Raw genomic sequence first — 26122 nt, 5'->3', positions numbered from 1 at the left:
TTTTATGGCATCCTTTTAATGGATGCTATCATTTACTTCATTGGAAGAGAAAATTGAGAGCACTTTTTCTAGCGTATTTATTTCATCTGGGTAATTTAGTGGTTCAGTGAAGATTGCTGTTCCTAATTACTTTGTTTGAGGGGACAATGCTATACACGCTGAGACTTTTGGAAGGATGGCTTTCTCCCTTAGGGTAATAAAGATGCCACCCTTCAGCCTGTGGCAGAGCTGAGGATACCAGTGTGCTCACTGGGTGGAAGACAGTCTAGTTACTTGCAAGTGCGATCTCTGCTTTGGAACCTCTAGACAGGGCTTTGTACACATTTTCTATAGAGGGTCATAGAATGTGTATTGCAGGTTTGGGGGACCATGTGCCTGTTAAAAGTGTTCAGCTCTGCCCTGGCACTGCTGGAAGAGCTGGGCATGGTGTAGAAACAGAGATGGCTGTGCTCCAAGAAAGCCTGATGATCTGTACATCCAGAATTTGAGTGTCATACAATTTCCATGTCTTATGAAATCATTCTTGTAGTTTCTCAACATCTAGCCAGAGACTAACAGACCCTACCCCATTGGCAAGATCTGCCCCGTGGCATACTTTTGTAGGTCTTTTAAGTCAGGAGGTTTCTTTTATTTTTTGAGACAGGGTCTCATGTAGCCCAGGCTGGCTTCGAACTCACTATGTGGCCACGCATGACCTCAAACTTCTGATCCTTCTGCCTCTACCTCATGAGTGCAGTCAGTGTGTACCACTGCTAGTTTATGCAATGCTGGGGATGCACTCCAGAGCTTCATGCATGCTAGGCAAATGGTCAACTACATCCACAGCCCCACAATATATCTCTTATTTAACACTCTACAGTGAATATTCCAGGTTGCTTGAGCTAAGCAAGGTTTGCTGATGCAGATAATGAATGTGCCAAGTTCAACATGTAGATTTCAAGATTTCTGAGTTCCTTGTCATCAGCCATTGGTCCAAAGGGAGAAAAAGCAGGAATACACGAGTGAAATATATGAGCTAGAAGGAGCATACATTGTGACATTGACCTCAGCCATTGTGACATTGACCTCAGCCATGAGGCCAAAGTGTGATTTCTCTCTGTGGCCAGAAAGAAACAGAGAATGGGTTTATGAACAGCTAGTAGTTGCAGTTGTAATTGTCAGTGCTTTGACTTGTGAATGAACCCAAAAGCCATTTTCAAGACCCTTGGGGCTCTGATTATTCCAGTAGAGATGCCAACCTGTGACTGGGAAGGGCCAAGATGAGGATCCTAAAGGAGGATTCCCTGATTTTCTTTTCTTCTTTATATGTCAGTGTTAAATTAGGTCAAAATGATGAGATATTATATGGTTCCACCTATATTATAACTCTAAATATGGTGGAATGATACAGAATCTAAAACCTCAAAACACACCAATGAAAAACAGTTGTCTTGAACATCAAATGGGAGTTCTAGCTGAGTGAACATTTTTAGCTTTTCTTTTTCCCTTATCTCGAAGTTGCTCTCTTCCTTTTTATTTACCAATTCTTTCCTCTTAATTTAGGACTACAGGTATAACTAATGCAGACCCGGAACTCATGTGCCCACTGCCTTGGTCAGTAAAGCCTTGCTTTTATTGTTCATCGCTGTAGCACGGACTGTAGCACATGAGCAGGAATCACCACAGCTTCCCAACCGCCATGCTGGCCTGTCACCACCAGCCATCTTCCTTGCCCATGGCCTTTCAAAGTTCTCTGGACCTCTGTCACTTCTGCTCTCTTAATCTTGCCACCTGTAAATTGGAAGCAGTCCTGGAAGAGGTTGTAGAGCAATGGGAAGCATCTAGAAAATGTACTCATGGGCACTCTATGCCTAAGAACTGTTATTTCTTGCTTTGGGGGTCCAGTGCATAAAGTGGGCAATTGGGCATGTTTGTTGTTCCAGAACAGAGAGAAATGGAAGTAGAGCATTACAAGTGGTCAAAAACATACAGAAAATATACACCTATAAAGCATATTTAAGGGATCAGAGTTAGAGAAAATGAGTATCAGGAAATGTGTTGATGCAGTAATAAAACCATTGCCCCTTTGTCCAGATTTTAAGGCTTTGCACTGCTGTCTCCTAATTTTTATGCAGCTGATTTCTTCTTTTACTAATGAGGAAACTTGGCTGAGAAAAATTAAATTATTAGATGGATTATATAATTATCTATTAGATATTAAATTATCTAGTGCCACATAATACCAGGAATATAGTCAAGTCTTCAAATTGGCCCATTGCTTCAAAGGAAGGTAGTAGGCAGTATTTAGTGCCAGGATCTTATGCTGTGGGCACCGGGTGTCATGAGAAATATCACACGCTGTATTGACACGATGGAAATGTGCAGTTGAGGAGACTAATTCAATAGCAAGGAAAACTGCAGTGCAGTCCTTCTGGTAGGAAGGAATGAAGATCTAAAAAGTGGCTGTAACACTAGAAAGGAGAGAGAGAGATAGGAAGGTGGTTACAAATGAAATCTTGATAGGTGGTTTGATTGGATTTAGCTATTAGCCTTATCCTTGGCATTGTGTGGTCCTCTTTGTGTGGAGCCAGTTGGCCGGTTCCACACTGCGTTCTTCTTCCTCTTTGAACCATTTTTGGCAGTTGTCCCATGTTTGGAATTCATTGGGTTTTCTCCACAATTGAAATTAATCTTTGTGATGGTGAAGTTCTCTTAAATCTCTGGTAGGGTATTACTTCACCTCTTTCAAGTAAGGAGAAAATGAACACAGTTCAGTGTCACGTATCAGTAAGAATGACCTGATCAGCACCACCATGGCGTTGGATTGTCTTCTTTCAAATCAGCCAGGCAAGAGTTCAGTCACAATTCATTTTTCACAAGCATACAGCCTCTCATTGTAGTCCAGGTTATTTATTAATTAGCAAGAGAACTATTCCCAACTCTTCCAAACAACATTTTGCTTCAGCTGCCTGGTCCTTACCAACTTAAAGGAAGTCAGTATTCCCTGGATGCCTTTGGATATGGAGAAATTCAACAGTGGAACCCTTGGGTCTCAGAAGTCCAACATATCCTTTGAATAAAATTTTGATAATGTTTTATAAAAGAAATAACATTTCTTACGTGTACCTTTTTTTCTCAGATAAGTGAGCTAATTTACAAAGCGTATCCTTAATCTTCCCCCTGTGAATCGCCAGCATGGGGCCTTAAAAATAAACCACTTCTGTACTCAGAGTGCCCATTCCTGTTTTTCAGCCTCTTTTTCTCCCCCAAACAAAAGATCCTGAATAGGGGAAATTTTTAAATGACATGCAGGCCCTGTTTGTGGCTGTAATATTAGCATTCTAAATAAGGGATTGTTTAAGGAGCTTAAACAAATCTTTTTTTTTCTTTCATTTGATTGATATTGCCCAAAGATTTATCCTTAATTTGAGCATACTTAACAAGATTTTCACATTGAGGTACAAATCCTCATAAACCTGCGCACATTATTAGTCTCTTGCTCCCTGGGCCCCAGCAGTGCTCAGTAATTACTGCCTGTGGCAACTTCGCTGCCCAGGTAGGATCTGTGCAGGAAACACTTGAGGATCTTATCTTTGCTTGTACAGACTCAAAATGTAAGTTCCACATCCAGAGGCACTTGTCACAGCTCCTGAAATAGTTGGACTGTCTTGTAGAAGCTCTTTTAATCTAAGATTAATAAATAGCAATTTTGAAAACATGATATATTCTATTTTGTGATTCAGAGTAGCATGGCAATTGCTGGGAATTGGTGTTGACTTAATCTCACAAGAGTAACAGGATACAGCTATAAGAAGGAGCTACACAGGAGGCATCATGTATTTTAAATATGCTTACAAATTAAAAATGATAACATAATAATAATTAAAAGGCAAAATTCAGTTTGGTTTCTTTTTTTTTTTTTGCTTTTTTAAATTACATTTACCATTTAGTTAGTTAGCTAGATAGTTAGTTAGTTAGTTAGTTAGTTAGGCTTTTAGTAAAGTACATTTTTGAGCCCAAGTAGAAGTTCAAAATTAGAAACATCCAAAATTGGAACAGTGGCTTAGAAATTAAATGAGTTAAATGCCTGAACTTAAAGAAGTTAGATTGGGCAATTTATATTGCCTGCTTCATTTTATTGTTAAAGTTTTTGCTTTTCAGATTAGAGACATACAGCAGTAAAGGAGAGAAGATGACAAACAACACGAGGCTGTGTAAGCAGGGGCTAGAGCAGAACTTGGAGTGACCTTTCTCTTAATGCTTTCCTGGGCTGTCTGAGCAATAGAGAGAAACTGTGTCCTCATCAACATATTGGTGCTATTTTCAACTCTTATAATAAAACTGAAATGACTTTTGGACTGAACAGATCTACTATAATATTTGGCCTGTGCGGCATTACTAAATCAATACTAAAACTCTTGAGATGTATCTTTTTAAATGTACTTACACAAAATATTGAGTTATTTTACAGATAGATGGCTAGATTTAAGCCTTGAAGAAAAGACATTTTGCTTTTATATTCAGAAAAACATTCTGAATCCCATTCTTTAAAGCCAAAATGAGAAATGGGTTTTCATTTCAGTGTCCGTCTTCTGTTGACTCTCAAAGGGCAGTGTACAGCAAGCCAAAGAATAAAATGGCTTTCTGGAAGCAGCCTCAATTCTGTAAAGGTTTTCCACTGAAAGTAGACGCTGCTGTCATTTGAAGTGACACTTCTTTCTTTTTGGCAGCTTGTGACCTTTGTGTTGAATGGCTAATGAGCTCTACCTGTTTCCAACAGGAGACAAGACAAGACTTTGCTGAGACTCCTGTGTGGGTTATTTTATGCATTGGGACAGGTTAATATACATGAATTCTGTGCAGGTAGAAAGCTCCAGGAGGGAGAATTGCAGAGCTGATCAAAGAGACAGAATTAGCAAAGAAGTCAGTGAGCCCGCAGGAGACTGTCCTTCAGCAGCAGTGTCAGTTCATGGTGATGATGTGAACTATGATCATCGCTGGTGGGACTGATCCAGCTGCCTATAGATAGAACTGAGTGAAAAAGGTGCTTCTTATCATGGAAATGAAGCTGCTAAATTTATAGGGAAAATATGCGTACTTCTGCAAGACCATCATTAATGCAGAATGTGTGGCTACTTTATGATACCTTTAAAAACAAAACACTAAAAACTCTATATTCTAATCTTCTCACTGAGCTTTTCTCTGAATAGCGTCACCAGGTAATTCTGTTATATATTTGCTCAGCTGTCCAGAAAAATTTGATGACTTCTCTTTTCTCTCTTCCTCAGTGTTTAAAAGCCGCCTTTATGGCTACAACATTAAAAAGTATAACTTGCTGGATTGGAGAGATTGCTCAGTGGTTAAGAGCACTGACGTGTCTTGCAGTAAACTGGGGTTCAATTCCAAGCACACACATAGTTGCCACGAAACATCCTTAATTCCAGTTCTAGGGGAATCTGACACCACCTTCTGACCTCAGTGGCATTGCACTACAAGGGTGTGCTCACAAACATGCAGGCAATACGCTCATATACATTAAAATATGGTTAAGATCAAATACGTTTGAACATAGGAGCTTAAAGCAGACTTCACTGTAACAGTGCTCAACGTAAATGAGTAACAGTGTGGAGCAGCAGGGCATTCAACTCCATCATCAGAATAAAGCAAGTACCATGTAAGAATGGGCCTAGCAGCCCTCCTCCCCAGGGAGCCAGGGAAATTTGAGATTTCCTTACTGGGTGATTTCTGACATTATTCCATATTAGGACTACCTAAACTTTAAAACTCTCTCAAAAGAATTTGTCAGAACCAAAGTAGATGTGCCCAGTCCTTAACCTTCTATCATAGAGTAGCTCAATGATGGATAATGATCATTAAAAACATCCATGAAGTAACTCAGTAACATATGGTGCCCTTTTCAAGAGCACGGGCAAAACCTCCAGGCTTATACTGGCTCTGGTACCCAGAACACACACCTGCCCATGCTCCCCCTCCCCTGCCTGAACCACTATTTCACACTCAGCCTGAGACACTAATGACCTGTATAAAAACCAGTTTTACTTTTAGAATTTTGACAATGCAGTGTCGTAGGCAGGCAGCCAAAGTTCTTACCCTCAAGGAACTTCCTTTAGAGGTGACTTGTCAGGGGATCGTCGACAACAATCGCTCATTGGCGTGAAATGGAATTAATGGCATCTACATCACTGAGAGCAACACTGCAGCATGTCTACGGGATTAACAGTGTGGAAGGTAGCCTGTCTCCCTGTATTAGCCATGACAGGTACTTCCTAGAAGCTAAAAGATTCACACAGTAAGAAATCCCTAGTAACAGGATGTCAAATGGCAACACAGTATTGTCTTTCAGGAAAGAAGAAAACGTGGGCATCTATAGGAGCCACACAACCAAAATGTCAATGCCAGAGGCCCTAAATGGACCATCTCTAGGTTGCTACTATTCCTAAATGCTGAGATTCACCCTTTGCAGCCGATCACCATTGCAATGTGACACAGTCATGCCTAAATATGTGAGATGAAGATCCTGGGGCTTCAGTTAGAAATGCAGGCCTTCCTCTGGATCCCAGGAGAAAGTACTGTATGGCAAAACTGAGCAGTTAAGAAAGGCAAGGCAAAGGTCAGCATGTTGCTGTGTGTTCCAAATCATCGCTTGCTTCTGGGCACAGGTTACCTAAGCAAATCCGAGCATGTCCTTCCCACAAAATGGGTTGTGCTCAGGGTCTTTGTAAACCTTTTCCGAGTTTAAAATGGGTTAGGTATGAGTTAAAGTTTTAAATATGTCTTTTAAGTCCAAAGTTTCAATACCCAAAGGAAACCAATATGGTCCCAGGGAATATGTTAATTTCTTAGCTTCTTATTCTAGAAACTTCCAAACATATATAGAAATAGAGAGTGAAGAGCCTCCGGCCATAGCAGACACCACGTCTGGCCAGTCTTGTTCCATCCGTGTCCTCACTGCAGCCTGCCTGCTCTGTTCTGTCCAAGCATTCTTCAAGGCTATCTCACATATTGCATATTTTGATTTGCATTTATTGTGGTATACTTTTAAGATACCATTTAAAGAAAACTTTTGAAATAGAAATAGATGGTTCTCAGTACCATCACCACCTAGCAAAATTTATATATTCTTAGTATCACTAAATAATCAAAATGTCCATCTTTTTAATTTCCTAAAATATTTACTTCTAATTGTGGTAAAACATACTGAACAAAACTTTACATTCTTAACTATTTTTATGTATAAAGATCAGTAGTCTCAAGTGTATTCACACTGTTGTGTAGCCACCCTCCAGAATTCTTTATTGAAAAACGAGAATCTGAAGTCCCTATTCTCCCTCATCCCAGTTCTAGGCAAGCTCTGTTCTACTTTCTGGCTCTGTGAATTTCCTCTTTAAGTGGAATCATATATTTATCTTTTGATAACAGGCTTATTTTACTGAGCACAACGTCCCATTTCATCCATGGTACGGCATGTAGCAAAACTTCCCTTTTAAGTGCTGAATAGCATTCACTTGTATGGACATACCATGTTTTATCTATCCATTCATCTCTGTGTTGGTCCTGCTTGTGTTGTAGTTCTTAGGATTGTAGGCATCTTTACTTATTGTGGGTGTCAGCCTGCTGCCAGATATATGACTTGCATGTGTTTTCTCTCATCTTATGGGTTGCTTTTTCAATTCAATTAACTGTGCCATGTGATACATTTTTAATTTTACAAATGTCGAGTTTGTCTTACTTTTCTTTTGTTGGCTGTACTCTTGGTATTATACCAAAAAATTGTTGCCATATCCAATGCCTTGAAGATTTTTCACTAAGAGATCTAGAGCTGAGCTCTCACATTTAGGTCTTTGATCTATTTTGAGTTAGTTTTTTTGTGTAATATAAGGTAAAAGCCCAGTTTCATTATTTTGCATGTGGCTGTTCATTTTTTCCAGCATCGTTTGCTAAGACTATTAAATGATCTTAGAACCCTTCTCAAAAATCATTTAGTCATACATGAAAGGGTTTTCTCTGGCATTTTCTATTCCATTGAACATAAATCTATATTCATTATGAAAACACGTTGTTTTGATTACTGTGGCTTTATAACGAGTTTTATTACTTGAGAAAATGCGAGGCGACTAACTTATTTTTCAAGATTGATTTGACTACTTGGGTTCCCTTGCAGGTCCTTATAATCCATTTTGGGATGGATTTTTTTATTTCAACAAAAAAATAGTGTTTTGACAGGTATTGTAATAAATCTTTCAATCAATGTATGTAATATTGACATCTTAATAATGCATGTAATATCTATGAACATGAACATCTTTCTATGTATGTGTATCTTTTTTACTTTTTTCTTATTTTGCTTTCAACAATACCTTATAGTTTCAGTTCACAAGTTTTTTTTCATCTTGGTTTATTCCTAAATGATAAATATTTGGTTATTTTGTAGTTGATGTTGTAACTGGAATTGCTGGCTGATATCCCTCTCAGAATGGCTGTTGTTAGTACACAGAAGCATAACTGATTTTGGTGTTGTGATCTTGAAACTGTGCTGGATTTACTATTTCTATCAGGGTTTTTTTTTTTTTTCCTTTTCAGAATCTTTGGGCTTTTCTTATCAAGTCGTCTCAAATAGATTGTTTTTCTTTTTCCTGTATAGTTCTGGTGTTTTTCAATTTTCATTCTCACCTAATTACTCTAGCTAGACTTTCCAGTACTGTGTGATGTATGCATGGTCCTTCCCCTCCTGTTGATCTTAGAACTTTTCTAGACATTCACCATTGGGTATAATATCAGCCTGCTCTTTATGTATTATCGCCATTGTGTTCAGGTCATTTCCTACTATTCCTACTGTGTAGAGGGTTTTTCTCCAATGATGTTATTCATTTATTTTTGCAGTTTATGCAATTTCTTCTTGTGTTTTTAAATTTGTACATTATCATTTATTTTTCTTAAATCTTAAGTGTCCCTGTTGAAGTAACCAGGTCATCGTCCTGTCCTTTAAGTTTGAGTTTTCTTGATTGCATGTCTGTAGCATATTTAACATGTTCCTTCACCCCTGTATTTTCTACAAACTGCTAGCTAGACCTGGAAGCTTAATTCAGATTTCTTTCTTTTTTCTTTCTTCCTTTCTCGCCCCTTCCTTCCTTCCTTCCTTCCTTCCTTCCCTCCCTCCTTCCTTTCTTCCGATGTTCTTCCTTATCCTTTCCATCCTTTTTCCTTAGCTCAAAGATGATATGGTTAAGAAGGAAAAAAAATCAGAAGTCAGGAGAGTTTTTAAACCATAAGATCTTTAGTTTGATGGAATCAAATATATCTGTATCTGCTGCCAGAAATAAAAGGACTGCCTGATCTATTGTATTAACTAGCCCAGAGCTATCTTAGATGATTAAAGATTCACTTTCTGAAATTTGGGGGATTTTTCAAATATTTCCTCCTTTTTAACAGCTTTACTGGTCACCCCTGGTGGGCAGACAAGGTGCCTGTAGTGACTCATGCTGAATAACCTGATGGGTGCCACAGTCCTTCATTGATTTTCCAACAGCAAAGTGAACTTGAGTTTTACAGCCATAGTTTCAAGTCAAGAAGCAAATGTGACTAATCTCTAGGTATACTTGACACCTGGTGGCCATTTTTAAAGGTAGATTCAGCTTTCTTACTTGCAGCTTGAATCTGACCACAGGCATTTCTCTAGAGGTAGTTTCTTTATAAGTCTTGATGTGAGAATAAATATCCAGCAGAGACTTAAGTACTATGTCCTGTACCAGTCATGACAGGGAAGACTATGAACATTGAGGAAAATGTTAATGTTCCTATGAGTCAAGGAATGGGATAGCTTCAACTACACTCTATTGGATGCTACAACTAGAGTTGCTGTTTGTGTGTGTGGGGGGGTGCTTTTTGTTTTTTAATAGTTTCCGAAAGATTTTTAAACTCTTACATCTTCCTGGGGTGGGCCAAATCCAAATGGCATGTGCCTCACATTGAGTTGTTGGAATACTAGATACTTCATACAAACTCCCTGGAGCTGACACTAGGAGATTCCATTTCTTTCTTGCTATTTTTGGTAATTTTTTATTGTATTGATATTCTTTTTTCATTCTAATTTTATGTGTATGAGTGTATTGCCTGCATGTATGTAAGTGAGCCTGTGTTGTGCAATGCCTGAAGAGGTCAGAAGAGGGCATTGCATCCCCTGAAACTGGAGTTATGGATGGTAGTTAGCTACCATATGGGTGCTGGGAATTGAACCCAGGTTCTCTGCAAAAGCAATCAGTGCTCTTAACCGCTGAGCTATCGCTCCAGTCCCCATATTGTATTGATATTCTTAAGGAGACTCCACAAATTTATATTTTGACACTACCACAAGCAAGAATCATGAATTAATGTCCAGAAGGGAAGAATCACTTTGAAATTGTTGAAAATTCTCAGATGGTATATACTGCAGTTTCCTTAGCAATCATTTTTAGAGCCATGTAGTCACTACCCACCATTTGTGAAGAGACTTGGGAGGGTCCAGTCAGTTGTGAACTGACTAGAAGCAGTAGATTTAGGATTTAAGTTGTTATTCACAAGGTTACACTTTTAATGAATGAAATAGAATCAGCTTAAAAGTTTATATAGCTCAATCAAACAATCATGCTACTTGGGCATGCTCCTTGGGCACGAATGCAATTGTTGGTTTTTTTTTTTTTTTTTTTTGAAGAACACCTCTAGATTTCATTTATGCCTCTGCAGGTGCCTGGATGTTGTTTGAATGACATGACTCCCCCACCCCACCCCACCCTCCTGGTTCCTAGATATTCAGGATATAGGGCACCTCTGCCAGCTTTCTTGAGTTGTACCATCTCTTATGGTGATAACCAGATGTGTGCCATGAAGCTTGGTTAGCATCTTTTGGGAGAACCAAAGGCAGTCCTTCCTGGGGATGGTCATACATCATGCTCCCAGCCTTACTTTCCCCTAAACCAGCCTTCTGCTGACTGGGGTCTTATAAACAAAGTCTCCTCAAAGCACTGGCATACAGAGTTATATGGAGAATCTGTAGGAAATGCCTTGATGTCATAACTACAATTAAGTCCATTATGAACTCATGACTCCTTAAATGTGAGTTAGCACAGGTAGCTGACCATGCTACACAGCTTACTGTCACTATAAAAAATCACCTAAGATAATCAGTATATAAAGAGATAAGGTATATTTTGGCTCATGAGTTTGGAGGATACCATTCAAAATTGGTTGACACTAATGCTCTGGGTGAGGCAGTCCATCACGGGAGCATTTACAAAAACAAGGCTATCAGATGACAGGGAATCTTAAAAGAGGGTCCCACTGTCCCCTTTGAAGGCATACCCCATATGACTTAGTAGGACACGCTTCCTACAAGTTTCCACTATCTCTCTTCCAACAGCACTGCTCTATGGTTCATATGAACTTTACCATATGACCTTAGGGGACACTCAAGATCCAAAACACAGAAACAGTTCCTTAACATCTGTTCAACTTTGCTTTCTGATGCTGTGCTAAACACCATAACCAAAAGCATCTTGGGGGAGGAGAAATTTTATTTCAGCTTACAGATTACAGTCCACCATTGAGAGAAGCCAGGGTTAGAATTAGGGCAGGAGCTCAAGGCAGGAACTGGGAGACAGGAACTGAAGCAGAAACCATGGAAGAATGCTGCTCACTGGCTTGCTCCCTGTGGATTGCTCATCTGCCTTTCTTATATAGCCCAGGCCTACATAGCCAGGGATGCCACCCACCACAGTGGACTGGGCCCTCCTACATCAATTATCAATTAAGAATTGCCTTCGGACATGACCATAGGCCAGTGTGATCTGGGAGATTCCTCAGGTGAGGTTCCATCTTCCCAGGTGACTGTAGGTTCCCATCAAATTGACAGCTGAATCTAACTCTGACAATGTGTTTATGATGAAAAGTAGAGAATGGACTTTCTTAGGGCCTGGATTTCACATCCAGTTTGAATGTAGAGTGTTGAATACAGAATTGTATGGCCATGGCCTGGAGCCCCATGTCTGGACCATTCCACAGCTCTGACTATCATATTAATGTTAGAAATTACAACGGCAGCAGGAGTGGCAGTAGCTGCTTACAGCTTGCCAGATACTAGTCTGGAACTTTACATATATTATCAAATATAATCAGCAAATGAAACAGTTTTAGTCCCATATTACTCACCATGGACTTGAGATCAGCGGTTAAATAACTTGCCCTCTGACACACACAGCTAGTATGGCCAAGTGAGAGTCCTAGTACAGACTGAGTGGCTGCGTGGCCTGCGGCATGACCATTGTTAGACTGCACTTAAAGCACTTGTTTATCCTTTAAACAAAAGTTCTTTGTAAATTAGGACCAGGATTATATTGCCTTTAATATCTGGGACATGGAGCATGTGGCTTCCTGATGCCCTTTGGTGGGACTAGCATCAGCTGAGGTCACTTGTGATGAAATGGATGACTTTGTCCTGAGCTCTGTATACTGGCAATTTCATTCCTTGTGATTTCTGCACTGAAAGCAAAAGGTGCAGCCCTGCAGGGGTAACAGTGCCTTTCTCTGCTGTGAAAATAGTTGCAAACATCACAATTCAGAAACAATGTGGATTGTTAAACAGTTCGGGGAGGGATTTTTGATGATTAATGACTCCAAGTTTATCCAGCACCAGGTAATCTGTGAAACAAGGCACAGAAACAAAAAATAAGACCCTGGTCCTCTTATGATATAATATCTGTCTGCCTTTACCTTTGTTGACTTATTATGGGATGGAGGGAGTGTGTATGTGGCCATCAGGTGACACCTTTTGGGAGTCAGTTCTCACCTTGAGTGAGCTCATGTTGTCATGTTGGGCAGCGAGCTGCATTGCCCACTGAGCCACCTCACCAGCCCCCACCTAGATTTATAGATGATCACTTTATTTGCTACAAATCTGCCTATGGAGATGGTATTGAGAAGTAGTTCCACATTCCTGTAGACCACTTTGTCTGCAATTTTTTTCATTTTCTTTTATAACCACTTGTTTCACATGAGTAATGAGCAAAATAACAACAAGCAGGCTAGAAAGAAAATAAGAAATGGTTAAAAGAATGGCAGCAGACCAGGGATTGTGCTGATTTGTATATAGATGATAACCTTAGTCTCTGTGTTCTAGAAACACATGAAAATGTATCTTAGGGGAATGGGATAAGTAAAGATCATTTGACAATGGATGAAAGCAGAACAATTGTTTTAGGGTTGGGACTGCAGACGCACATCAGGTTACTTTATTGCATATATATATATGATGTTAATTTGCCTGTGATATACTGAAAACAGACAAGGGGGCCTGATATTGGAACAGGTTCTTTCACTTTCTCTTCATGACATGAAGGAGGCATTGGCAATTTAAATTTCACTCCTTGGGTATGTGTTGGATGTACTGTATTTTGTGTTGTTTTATTGTTTTTGTTTTGTTAGAACAGCTTAAGTTGGGAGGAATGTCCACTAGAAGAGTTCCATGAGCATGGGGCCCATAGTAAACTTGTAGTTTCTACATTCAGTACAAAAAAAGAAAGAACATTTGATAGTATTTCTTCTCTTTGAGACTTCTTTTTATTCAACTATTTTTTTAGTAGAGAATGAAGTTTCATAGCACATTAGTATGTACTTTGCAAAATATTTACAATTTAAACCACTATTGGGATTAAAAATAATTTTAGATTGATTTTATGCTAATATTATTAAGTAAAAATTAAGCCTTCATAAGCAACTATTCTAAAAACGGGATGATCTTGAAATCAGATAGTGTTTACTAATGAACATAGTTAATATTATGATATGAACATAGGATGACTTTATTATTCACATTTTTTTTTATCCAGGCTAAGTAATTAGAACATTTTTTTATTGACATGGACACTAACAACTAGCTAAGGATCAAATTTAATAATTCTTTTCTTTATTGAAATAATTAGAAATATTCTGTGCTTGATTTTTGTTACTATGGCAGCATACACCTGAAAGAAATCAACTTAAGGAGTATGGGTTTCTTTGTCCTCACAGAAACAAAGGTTTTCAGTGCAGAGCCCTGCTGAGGTGGAGTGCTTAGCACTAGGAAGGTGTGGGAATGGATCAAAACTGCTCCCCTTACAGTGGCCAGGAAGCCAAGGGGAAACTGGGAAGGGGCCAGAGACAAGGTATACCTTTCAGAGGCTCACCATCAGGGTCCTGTTTCCTCTATCCAGTCCTCACTTCTTAGTTTTTGCCACCTCCCGATGATTCAACCAAACTCTGACTCTTTCAATGGATTAAGCCACTAATCACATCAGAACCCTCATGTTTCAGTCGCCTCTTGATGGCTGAACCTTCCAAGCCTTCAGTGCATGAGAATTTTGAGGGGCATTTCATATTCAAACGACAGCACTATTTATTATTGTTTGTTCTTTCTCCCCCAAACTGTGGGCAAGCCTTCAGGCCAGGCACTCTGCTGGGTAGAAAGGATGTAGAGGGAAAAGATGAATAAACAAGAGGACAGAACTTCCAAGTTGAAACTGTTGAAATTTTGTAGAGGGAAAAATATGAACAAAGCATTCTGTGCAGTTTCCATCATGTTTTCAGATAACCAAAACACAGGGTGTGGGGGTAAAGATAACCTTCTGTCCTTCTTAGACAAAAGAACAAACAGTTGTACTCAGTGGTTACAGAGCCCAGCTGGGGAAAGTCTAAAGGAGATGTTGAACCAGTGAAGGGGTCGAGGGGAAACAATGTCAGGGTAGATATGAGTCCATAGGCTTGGTGAGAGACCAGACTATAATAATTTGGATACGTTCTGGGGGCAGATCACTGGAAGACAGTTCCTTCGCCACAGTTTTCTTTTAAGTCAGTATGGGAACTTCCACCAGAGCTACTGGCTTTGTTAATATGTGATGAGTAAATATGTATCTAAACACATTGTAATATATTCAAATTCACATAAGGTTTGAATTTATTTTAATTTGAATTGATGTATTTAATTACACATTAAATAGATGAATAATTATGCTACATAGTTCAATATATTCATATTAGTGTTCTGCCTAGTCACCTTTTGAAAAAAGTACTTTATGCCAAAAAGCAAATAGCTTGAAAAACTGCAAACAGATAACACATTGGGTAAATAAAAATGAGACATTTATGAGTCTTTTGTTTTTGATGTGGTATTTGAATGCTAATAAAAAGAAGTGTGGGAGTGGTTTGTGAGGTCGTCCCCAGAGAAGAAAGCCCCTGAAGAGACTCACAGAAGAGGCTATGGCTGGAGAAAAATCATGGAAGCTAAGACCTGAGGTGATGCTCAGGACAATGTGAACTCCAAGTCCAAGTAGCAGGGTGCCGGGACTGGCTGTTTATGAAAATGCTACAGTTTGGTTGGTAGGGTGCCACACTCCAAAAGGGATACAGCAGGTTCCCTGGGCAATGTGATGAACATGACTTGCTACACACTGAGTACCAGATGCTTTATGGTTATCCCAGGGAAAGTGAGCAATAGGTAGTAGATTTATGACCCTACAGTTCAGATCTCAAGTCTGATGTAGTTGGAGGTTCTTTGGGTCTCAAGGTGGCCTGAATTGAGCGTGAGACCAGAATGAATGAATGATACCAGAGTCCTAGAGACAATCAGCAGGAGATGAATGCTCAGACTCTAGGAGGATGCTCAGAAAGATTGATGATGTCCTTGACACCAGAAGAGGAAAAATGTCAAGAAGAGAGTAGACAGCCATGGCAGGTGCCCCAGAAGGTCAGGTGGGGGGAGAATGGAAACATCTGACAGTGAGTTTGACCTAAAATGAGATGTTGCTTGGAACAAAAGGCAAAGCTCTAAATTTTTCAAAAGTGATAATAACAAAACACTGTGCTTTAGAAGAACTCATTTTATAACTGCAGCCCTGGAATCTGTTACTACAAGAGCACTGCTTTTTTCATTAACCCAGCATAGAACTGGAAAAATGAACAGCAGACCCCAATCTTATCCAAAGGAATATTGACAACTGATTGACTAGATTCACTAGAAGGGCAAGTAGTGGGGATTGTCTGGGGTGCTGACAACATAGCAGACAGTAGTAGGGATATCAGAGTATAAGGTCTCTAGTGGGGGGAGGGAGGCTATGGGTGGGTGCTATCTGGGAAGTGGGTGTAAAAATAAATAAATTTTTAAAAAATTTAAAAAAATAATTCTTCAAAGAATTAAAATTTTCTCCTTAATAATTGATGGATGTGAAAAACGTTACCATTGAAATCTACCTGATGACTTTATATCCATGCTCAGATGCCAAGGAGCTCAGAAAGTAACTGACTGTGACTAGTAATAATCAGATATATAGAGATTAGAAACACATGTGCATCTTAGTGTCAATTGTATTGAAAATGAATTTTTCTGTATGAAACTGTATTTTAATAGTGAAATGGAGATATTTTTTAAAGTTTAAAACATCATTTAATTTTATGACTTATAGGGTTTATACTGAGTGCAATATTGTATAACTGTATTAATTCAACTGTAAACCTAAAAATTTACAGCCAATTTTGAAGGAGATGCATCTTAGCTCTGGAAATTGTTATTGAATATGTCAATGCTGTTGTAATGAAATGCTTCTTCTGGTTGTGTGGTTATTAAAGAAATAATTAAAAAAAATAATTTTTCTGGCCGGGCACGGTGGCGCATGCCTTTAATCCCAGCACTTGAGAGGCAGAAGCAGGCAGATCTCTGTGAGTTCAAGGCCAGCCTGGTCTATTTAGTGAGTTCCAGGACAGCTGGGGCTACATGGAGACCCTGTCTCAAAAAGACCAAAAAGAAAATGAATTTTTCTGTATGAAATTGTATATTTTAATGATGAAATGGAGATATTTTATAAAGGTTAAAACCTCATTTAGTTTTATGTCTTTAGGGTTTATACTGAGTACAGTGTTGTATACAACTGTAACAATTCAACTGTAAACCTAAAAATTTGCAGCCAATTTTGAAAGAGATGCATCTTAGCTCAGGAAATTGTTATTGAATATGTCAATGCTATTGTAATGAAATGCTTCTTCTAAGTATGTGGTTATTAAATAAATAATTTTTTTAAAAAAGAAAAGTAAAATTAAGCCAAAGACATGGTGATTTCCATGTCTCAGTTTTGGTCCTCGAATGTGAGGGGTGGGTTTGTTTCTTCTGAGTATTCCATAATAAGCCATCAAGCCAGAACTAACTTACTAATTGTTCAGTATTAGCTCTTGTCACATTTGTCTTTAATCCAGACATGCTTAAAAATTTTAGACCCATTAAAATAGTATTTACTATAATAAAATCTAACCATGATAGGAGAAAAATTCTGGTTGCTGGAATTGTGTAGGCAGATCCCTGCAGGCTGTCCATCTGCCCTTTGGTTACTTTCTCTTGAGTGAAGCAGCTAGCCTCGGGCATCTTTGTATCCACCAAATCAGTTACCACACATAAATCCAGTACTTTAGGACACCAGGGCTCCTGTTCCTCAAGTCTATGAGGAAGAACTTTCTGGGACTCTGCTTTGCAACCTATAGACTGGAAAATAACAGAGGCTGTTCCAGGTAATTAATAGAGTTGTGATTTTTCAAAGTTACATTTATTTCAACTCTGTGTGTGTGTGTGTGTGTGTGTGTGTGAGAGAGAGAGAGAGAGAGAGAGAGAGAGAGAGAGAGAATGAGAATGAGAGGAGGGAAGCACAGAGAGATTACTAGATCTGGTTTAAAATGGGTTGTACATAAAGGAGGTCTGAGAATCAGCATCCCCCACAAGACCCCCTTCCTACTCCAGAATTCTCTCCTTTTAGTTAATGGCCAAACTGTTCTCCTGCTGTGTAAATGCTTCAAAACAATACCAGGAAGTGGCAGGTATAAAAGCCATGAAAGAATGACTGCGGATAACAAAAAAGAACAAGAATAAGAGGTAAATAAGCCAACATCTGTGTTGGATTTTACCATAGGACTGAACAAGCCTTTAAAATTTATTAGTGTTCTGACCAGCAAGTCATTTCTGTAATTTATGAAGAAAAGTTAAAGTATGCTATATATTAACAAACAATAGAGTAATTCTTTTGATGTCCACATAAATAACCATATCCAGGAGAAATAAGACTTTTTAAAAGTAACAATGCTATGGTACATAAATTCCACAGTTGGCAATTAAATAAATGTGGTAACTCTCTACCGTCATCACATAGGAAAGACTTATTGGCAAGGTTGCTAGACAAGTGAGGGCATTTTCATTGGGTTGACCTACAGAGAGTATATACCTTAGTCAGGTGTGTTTTTTATAAACAGCTGTTTGAACTTCCCTTACTAGTTAATTCTGCTCTAGATGTTTGTGTTTTACCTTCTTCCAGGATCTTTATTTACAGAATCATTGTGCATGAACAATTTCCCATAAAACCAAGAGTAAATGAGTTAGTTTTTCTCTATAAATCTGTAAATGTTTTTAAAATTCTTATGCAACATAAGAACTTTCTTAGATTAAATGATATTAAAGACAGTTTAAGAAAGCTAAGCAGTCTGAATCACTGCACAGGAAATTTTCAAGAATTGTTTTCATTTGGACATTCAGTTAGCCTCTGTGTCTTTATTTCCTGCCTGTCCTTTTATAAACCCTGTCCTTTTATTACCCCTCTGCCAATCTAACCTCCAAATAGGCACTACTGTGACTTCCGCCTCCTTTCCATCAACTGGCAGGGAAATTGAGGCTAGGGATGCTGTCACATCGTAGTTCTGTAGAACTCTCTTCCCTCCCACCTCCAGAACCTAGGAAGGCAGGGGTTGGGTGGTGCTGGGGGGGGACAGGAAATTTTCAAGAATTGTTTTCATTTGGACATTCAGTTAGCCTCTGTGTCTTTATTTCCTGCCTGTCCTTTTATAAACCCTGGCCTTTTATTACCCCTCTGCCAATCTAACCTCCAAATAGGCACTACTGTGACTTCCGCCTCCTTTCCATCAACTGGCAGGGAAATTGAGGCTAGGGATGCTGTCACATCGTAGTTCTGTAGAACTCTCTTCCCCCCCCCCTCCAGAACCTAGGAAGGCAGGGGTTGGGTGGTGCTGGGGGGGGGGGGTCCTAGAACTACTAAAGTGGGTGGGGTTAGCAAAGTGGAGTGGGTGGGGCTGGTAGACTGTGTCCCTGTTCTGCAGGTCCTACACAGGGGATTGACTTGAGGGAAATGAGGTGTTTCCTCTCTCATCCCTGTACCATAGCTTCCTTCTCTCTGCTGGGTACACAAACACCTGTGATTGTGCTAAAGCAAGGGACAAGATTTTTATTGTTGTTGCTATTCTATAATTCAATGAGAGAGCAGAGGTAGGGCCTTCCCCTAGGTCTAGGGCTTCTGCTTTCCAAAGCAGGAGTTGCTGAGACCCGTGGTGGGTACTCAAAGGCATGGTAGACTAACACGTGGACAGTGGGCGAAAGCATGGGCAACTCTTGCGATCTAGACTGAAGAAGACGGTACTGAAAGTGCACAGCCTCCTGTTGGGCAGTAGTGATAAAAGGGATTGTTGTTTTCTTTTCGTTTCATGTTCTTGACTCAAAGACTATGGTGAGACACCCCTGCTTGATGTATGGCCTACCAGAAGGAATAATTTTAAATTTACATATTAAATGATAATACAAGTATTTTCTATATTTATTCCATAGGTTTATTGTGTCAAAAATATATTCATGTTCATATAAGAAATTCTTATTTAAAATGACATACAGGTAAAGTAGTTTTTTTTTTAGTGCAAATAAAAGCTTCAGAAACTCCTTTTATATTCCTTACATACTTTTTCACTAGAAATTTTTCTTCTTAGCATAAAATATTTCAACTAGAAAGCATGTTGATTCTTGGATATCATTCATTAAAATTCAATATTATAATAAAGATACAACTATCTGTATATCCCCATCCCCAAATTCATTAATCCCAGTAGATCTCAAGCCAGTTGTATGGGACAGACTGTTCAAGACTTGAAGCATTAGGAAAAAGTCACTGGACCTCCTCCATTGCCAGTCTTCATGGTACCAGATGTTTGGTGTCTGAATGAGTCACATGAATGTTGTTATTAGCCCCTCAAGACGAACCTGGTACCAAGTGGTCAGCTCAGCCACCACTTTCTATTTTGAGTAGACTTGAATTTTGCAGGCAGACTGAATAAATACAAATAACAATATTGACTCATCTTGAGTACAATTTTACTCACTGACTTTTGAAATTAATCTAGAGCATATTCTGTGATATTTGTGGCAGGGCTGTTAGACACTCTTCATGGATTGTGGTATACATTTCTTCTTTCTATGTCTAAATAACCATAGATCTTGCATTGTTGTAATATTTGGAATAGCAAATATTTCTTTGTGATGTTTAGTAGCAATACTTGAGACACCTTTTATATAGGAAGTAATGAAATTTGTATTTGAATAAGCGATGCCCAACAAAAGCAGCTGGCACCCAAGTCCTTGTGTATCCTGTGTTTCCCACCTTTCCTGTGACTGGCTCCCTTTAAGTGACATGTATCTTCCATATAACCTAAAGAGCCTACAAGTGCCTGACCTGTAAAATTCTCCTTTTAGGATCCACCCACTTCTGTTTCCCTTGGACTACGAATGGAAGAAATGATTTTCAACTTGGCAGACACACATCTATTTTTCAATGACCTAGAAGTAAGTTCTAATTGTTTTATACACTTTTCATGGTGCATGTCTGAATACAGGTGGTTGATTCTGAAATGATGGCCTGATATTGTTTTTTTAATACAGAATTAGAATATTGAAACAAAGTGGTTATATGGAAACGTGTTTTGCCTTTGTGGTGTTTGTTGCATTTCAAAGTTGGATCCTATATGACCATTGGTAAGGATTAAAATTTTAAGCCAAGAATTCTGAGTAGCAAATGTTATTCTGAAAAGCTTTGTATTTCTGTTTCATAATCACTGTTGTGATCTGCATGCTTAGAAGTCCTGCCAGTGGCCTGTGCTGTCCCTGCTGGTCTCTGCAGTCAGGTGTTTTACTGACTGGTCAGTTGTTTGGAGATATTTTGCATCAGGCCTCTACCGTTTGGGTTGCTAAGACTCCTCATGTTCTAACTGCTGCTTGGTCCATTATGATTCAGGGGAACTTCTGTAAGATGGACGGCTAAATGTGAATGAACTGTGGCAGGCACACTCTTGGTTGGCAGCATTCTTAACAATGAAGAACATTGTTTTTACAGATCTCCATTATGACAAAACAGGACTGAAACTCCACCACCCTCCCTCCTTAATAGAGACAGTTGTTTATTTAAATCTCACCGTTAAGCAAGCTTGTGGTAGGGCTGCCAACAAGCCTTAATCATCAAGTTGTTGTTTTGCTAGCTTTTATAAATGTATGTTATTTCAGACAGGAGAAGAATCTCAAAGATTCGAATAGAACTTTTACTGATCAAAGTTAATTGGCAGCAATTGGCCTTTAAATATTTCCTGATGTTTCCTTTGCAAAATCAAGCAAAATGCACCTTATTTAATAGATGAGCCAAAATCACTTGAAAAATGCCAGTGTGTGACAGAACTTAAATGTGGTTTGTTCAACATCTGTCCTGTATTTTGATTTCTTTTCATCTACAGTGAAACTACTCACAGGCGAATTGGCAGCTTCCAGTGCAATAAAATGATTTAAATGTACTTTATTTTTCCCATTCCTTGGAGATAAATTTATTTTTATACTTAGAAGTAAAATGCAAATTTTCTTTTTGCATTTTTAAGTGTTTGCTTTCCTCAAGGAAATCACATGTAAGGCATTGTGATTTTTATGGTAGAAATACTCCATGTGAATAACAAATCGGAATTGCCTTTATAAAACTTGATAATTATATTTATTTTCAAAAGCTGTTTCAGATTTATGGTTGTATTTAACTTATGAGAAAGCAATACACACACACACGCACATGCACACACACGCACACACCCTCCATAGTTTACTTGTATGTTAATGTTTTTTACTCCGATTTCCATTTGTCGCTAAAGATACCGACCAGGTGATAATTTAGGCTGAGTGTAACCTTGTTATTCTTATCACCGTTACTAGGTGTTAGTAATACTCACCAAGAAGACAGGAGCAGAAATTTGCTATTTTAAAATTCTAATTTAATAAAAAAAAAAGCCAAACTACAGATAAAAAAAAGTGAGAAATTAGGAAAAGTAATAACTTACTATAAAATAACTTACTATAATTCATATAAACACGTTTAAACTATTTTGATTTAATATAGTTTTTTTATTTGTTTAAATTATTCTCACTACAGTATATAAAGAGACTAAAATGTTACTCAAAAAATACCTAAAAAGTAGATACTGAAAGCTGTAATTTAAGATGTAGGAGATGGGTACTTTATCCTGTAAATCCAAATTAAGGAAAAGAATATGTTCTATGAAGCTATTGAATATCAGTCTATTTCTGCATGAGTGCTATGTTTCCTCTGTCTTTTTGAAACAGGGGCTCCCTGTAGCCACAGCTGGTCTAGAACTTGCTACGTAGATCAAGCTGGCCTCCATCTCACAGAGATGGGCCTACCTCTGCTTCAGGAGTGCTGGGATTAAAGGCGTGAGCCACTATATCAGGGATGAGTGCTATTTTTTAATTAGACATAGATAAAAAAAAAAAAAGAGAGAGTGTGAATGTAACCCAGCCACATACGTAGGACAAAAAAATGGAAATATTTTTAATCTCATGACTTTACGCAAGTTGAGTTTTAATTATTTTACCTACGACTAATATAAAGGTATCCATAAAAGTAGCCATGAATGATTCATTTAGCCTGCTTTTGGACATTATTTTCTCTAGATTTGTATTTTTAAATAAATTAGCTCTTATAGTTATGTCAGTCTTTCCTTTTATATAGTTTTTAAGTCAACAAACCTGGGGCTGGTCACTGCAAATAGAAGCTTCATTGAAAATAAAAAGTAAAAAATGTTTCTTGGCAAAAATAAACCTAGTGGCATAATACTCTTAAGGAAACCAAAATTATCTCATCAGGCAGCAATGAAGGGGCAGTACCTGATCTCAGACACCCATTAGCAGTGCATGGCAGCAGGCGACAGGAATATTTTAATACTTCTAAATTGCATGTTTTAGTTTTTGAATGTCTGGGCTACCAGGAATTTTAAGGAGTTTAGCAATTTCTTGGTGGGTTTGGAATATGATTTCTGAACTCTGATTATTGACATTTGGTTGGATTTTCTTCCAAAATTTTTGCTTTTTGCTAGCTTCTTTTTTGTGTGATCTCTTTAACTGACAGTAAGACAGGGGTCAGGGGACTTTCAGTAACATTTTCTGTGCTATCAAAGTATATGTATACAGTGGCTATTAAGATATGGCTTAGAAGATTTGGGGTATAACATTTAAAGAAATTCAGAAATATCTTCATGAGATCTAAAAATGTTAAAAAATTAAGCTAACTCTGTTTAGTTTTGAAAGTCTTGGCATCTCGGTGGATTTCTAATTTAAAATATCAAAGTTTACATTAATTCTGTTGGTGCTTCAGGAACAGAATTTCAAAAGAAAAATTTTGTTTATGTGTGTCATTAAAAACGTCTGATGTGTTAAGAAGTGAGAGTGACAGAGAGACATAACTGTCATATGATATAATAATTTCCTCACCAGAGACCGGCTGAGGCATTAGTTCCACAGTGTACCTCTGGCTTTCTGATCCCTAGTCTGACGAACACCCTGCATATCACTTTACAAAGTCTCCACATGCAATCCGATGATGCTTACATGGAAGTCATTTTTTTGTGAATGACAGTATGAAACCAGAGGGTTTTTCAGCTTCTGTAAAAATGTATGACTTTCCAACTGAATGGAGAAAAGAGTTCTTTCTATTGGATTTGTATTCCACAGCCATCTACAAACAGTGAGAGAAAAGAGGCCTCCAGCAGCAGGCAGGGTTGTGTTTCAGCCACCTCCTGCCATTCCTCCTGCTGGAACTTTCCACTTTTAAAACATTTTATAGAGATGCTTACATTTACATAGAAATAAAGCATTAGGCTTACCTTGAGTTTACTCCTGGTGTTAAATAACACCCAGTAGCATAATGACTGCCCTCCTAGGCTTGGGCTTGACATATGGCCTTCAAGAGTGGGCAGGAGCTTGATCTCATGTGTTAACCCTGCAAGGATGAAGGCTGTGAGGATATAGGTGTCTGTCTGTGAACACAGTGTGTGAAGCTATTGTATACATTCATCCTGGGAAGTTCCCAAGTGCAGTTTTGTTGGTACAGTTCAGTTTATTATTTGCTGTGCTGATATGCAAATACTTTCACTATTGACTCCTGTTCCAATCTGGGATTCTTAAATCCCTACATTTGTAGCCCTTATAAAAATTTTTAAAAATTTTTATGTATTATTTTTATTTTATGTGTATGAGTATATTGCCTGCATGTATGGAAGTGTACCCATGTTGTGCAGTGCCTGTGGAGGTCAAAAGAGGGTGTCAGATTCCTGTGGACCAGGACTTACAGATAGTTGTTAGTGACCATGTGGGTGCTGGAAATCAAAACTAGGTCCTCTGCAAGAGTAGTCAGAGCTCTTAACCACTGAGCCATCTCTTCAGCACCCCTCCCCGCCCTTTTTTGTCAAATAAAATGAAAGGACAGGCTGGTCTCACCAGGTTCTAGTTAGATGAATCAAAGGCCAATGACAGAATATGGTCAGTAACTATCAACATCATAATCTACAGAGAGTAAACCAAAGCAATTTGTCTTGTAAAGAAATGAGGGTGCACTTTGGTTTAATTCAAACTTAATTTTAAAATATTTTGTTTATTTTTATTTTATGTGTATGAGTGTATTGTCTGCATGTGTGTAAGCGTTCCTGTGTCATGCAGTGTCTGTGGAGGTCAGTCAGAAGAGGGTGTCCGGCCCCCTGAAACTGGAATTATGGATGGGATGGTTTTTAGTTGCCATGTGGGTGCCAGGAACCAAAACCCAGTCCTCTGCAAGAATAGCCAGTGCTCTTAATCACTGTGCCATCTCTCCAGCCCCCATAATTCAGGCTTTAAATTTGGCATAAATTTTATTATCCCCAAACTGAGGTTATCAATTATCTTAATATATCTTACTTCAAAAGTTATTTTTAGCTGGGAAAAAAATATTTCTTCAAACTGTCAGTCATGACAATGTCGAACGATTTCAAATGAAGCCTGCTGCACTGTCCAAACGTGTGCTTCCACAGCACAAAATGTTTAACTCAGAAGCTGACTCTTTGAATTGGAGAAACGTAATTCACCTAGAAAGTACTTTCTACAAACAGAAACTCTGGTGTCCACAGCCAGCTTTGTGGGTGTTCAAACTTGTGAGTTTCAGCTACCAGAAGAAGGGCTTCTTGGGTGCTGATGAGGAAAACGTGTAGAAAAGACTCAGGATGGTGTCTGTTTTCAGCCACTTCATGAGGCAGAAGTTAACGATGAGAAAATGTATGGGTTCGTCAATAATTATATCCTAAATGTAAATCTGTGTGTGCACACATGCGCGCACACACACGCACGCACACGCACACACACATACACACACATCACTTATCATTTTTAGTTCTGCACAGAGGCTTTCGGATTTGCTGATAAATTTGATAGATATATGAAACTACATTTCTTTAACACTGGGAACATCTTTCATGATTCTCTGGCACATGTTAGTTTTTTAATTTATTCGACTGCATTCTTGTGTGTAATCTTAGGATAGAATACTGATTGTTCTCTTCCCAATAGATATTAGAATTAACTTTGCCTTGCTATGTTTTCTGTTATTGTTGTTGTTTTGTTTTTGTTTTGAGACAGGGTCCCCCTGTAACCCCAGCTGGCCTTGAACTTACTATGTAGACCAGGCTGACCACAATCTCCAGAAATTCCCCTGCCTCGGTTTCTAGAGTGCTGGGATCAAAGGCATGCACTACCATGTTCAGCCTGAATTGTTGTGTTTTAAGTGAAGTTATTTGTCTTGTCCATGTCTCTAATTAAGAGAAATGTAAAAACTCTCAGTTCACCAGGATGAAATGTGTTGCGTAAACAACATGCTTTTTAAGCATAATGAATTGTATTGAATTTGTTTTAACTATATTACTGAGAATGGCCGATAAGAAGCCTATAGTTTAATAGTTTATCCAT

The 26122-nt window shown here is 38.5% G+C and overlaps 1 protein-coding gene across 4 annotated transcripts in view; it reads left to right on the top strand.

Moving 5' to 3' along the window:
- The window catches only part of Eya1 (EYA transcriptional coactivator and phosphatase 1), a 158252-nt gene that overhangs the window by 88996 nt on the left and 43134 nt on the right, over positions 1-26122 (top strand). For all 4 annotated transcript variants that reach the window (XM_029553972.1, XM_029553971.1, XM_008848877.1 and 1 more), the window contains exon 12: positions 20564-20653. In XM_029553972.1, coding sequence (XP_029409832.1) covers positions 20564-20653 — 90 coding nt within the window. The remainder of the gene's footprint in view (positions 1-20563; positions 20654-26122) is intronic.

Source organism: Nannospalax galili, unplaced genomic scaffold (assembly GCF_000622305.1).
Source record: "Nannospalax galili isolate Female #2095 unplaced genomic scaffold, S.galili_v1.0 scaffold102, whole genome shotgun sequence".
NCBI lineage: Eukaryota > Metazoa > Chordata > Mammalia > Rodentia > Spalacidae > Nannospalax > Nannospalax galili.
This window is presented reverse-complemented; position numbering and strand designations above follow the sequence as displayed.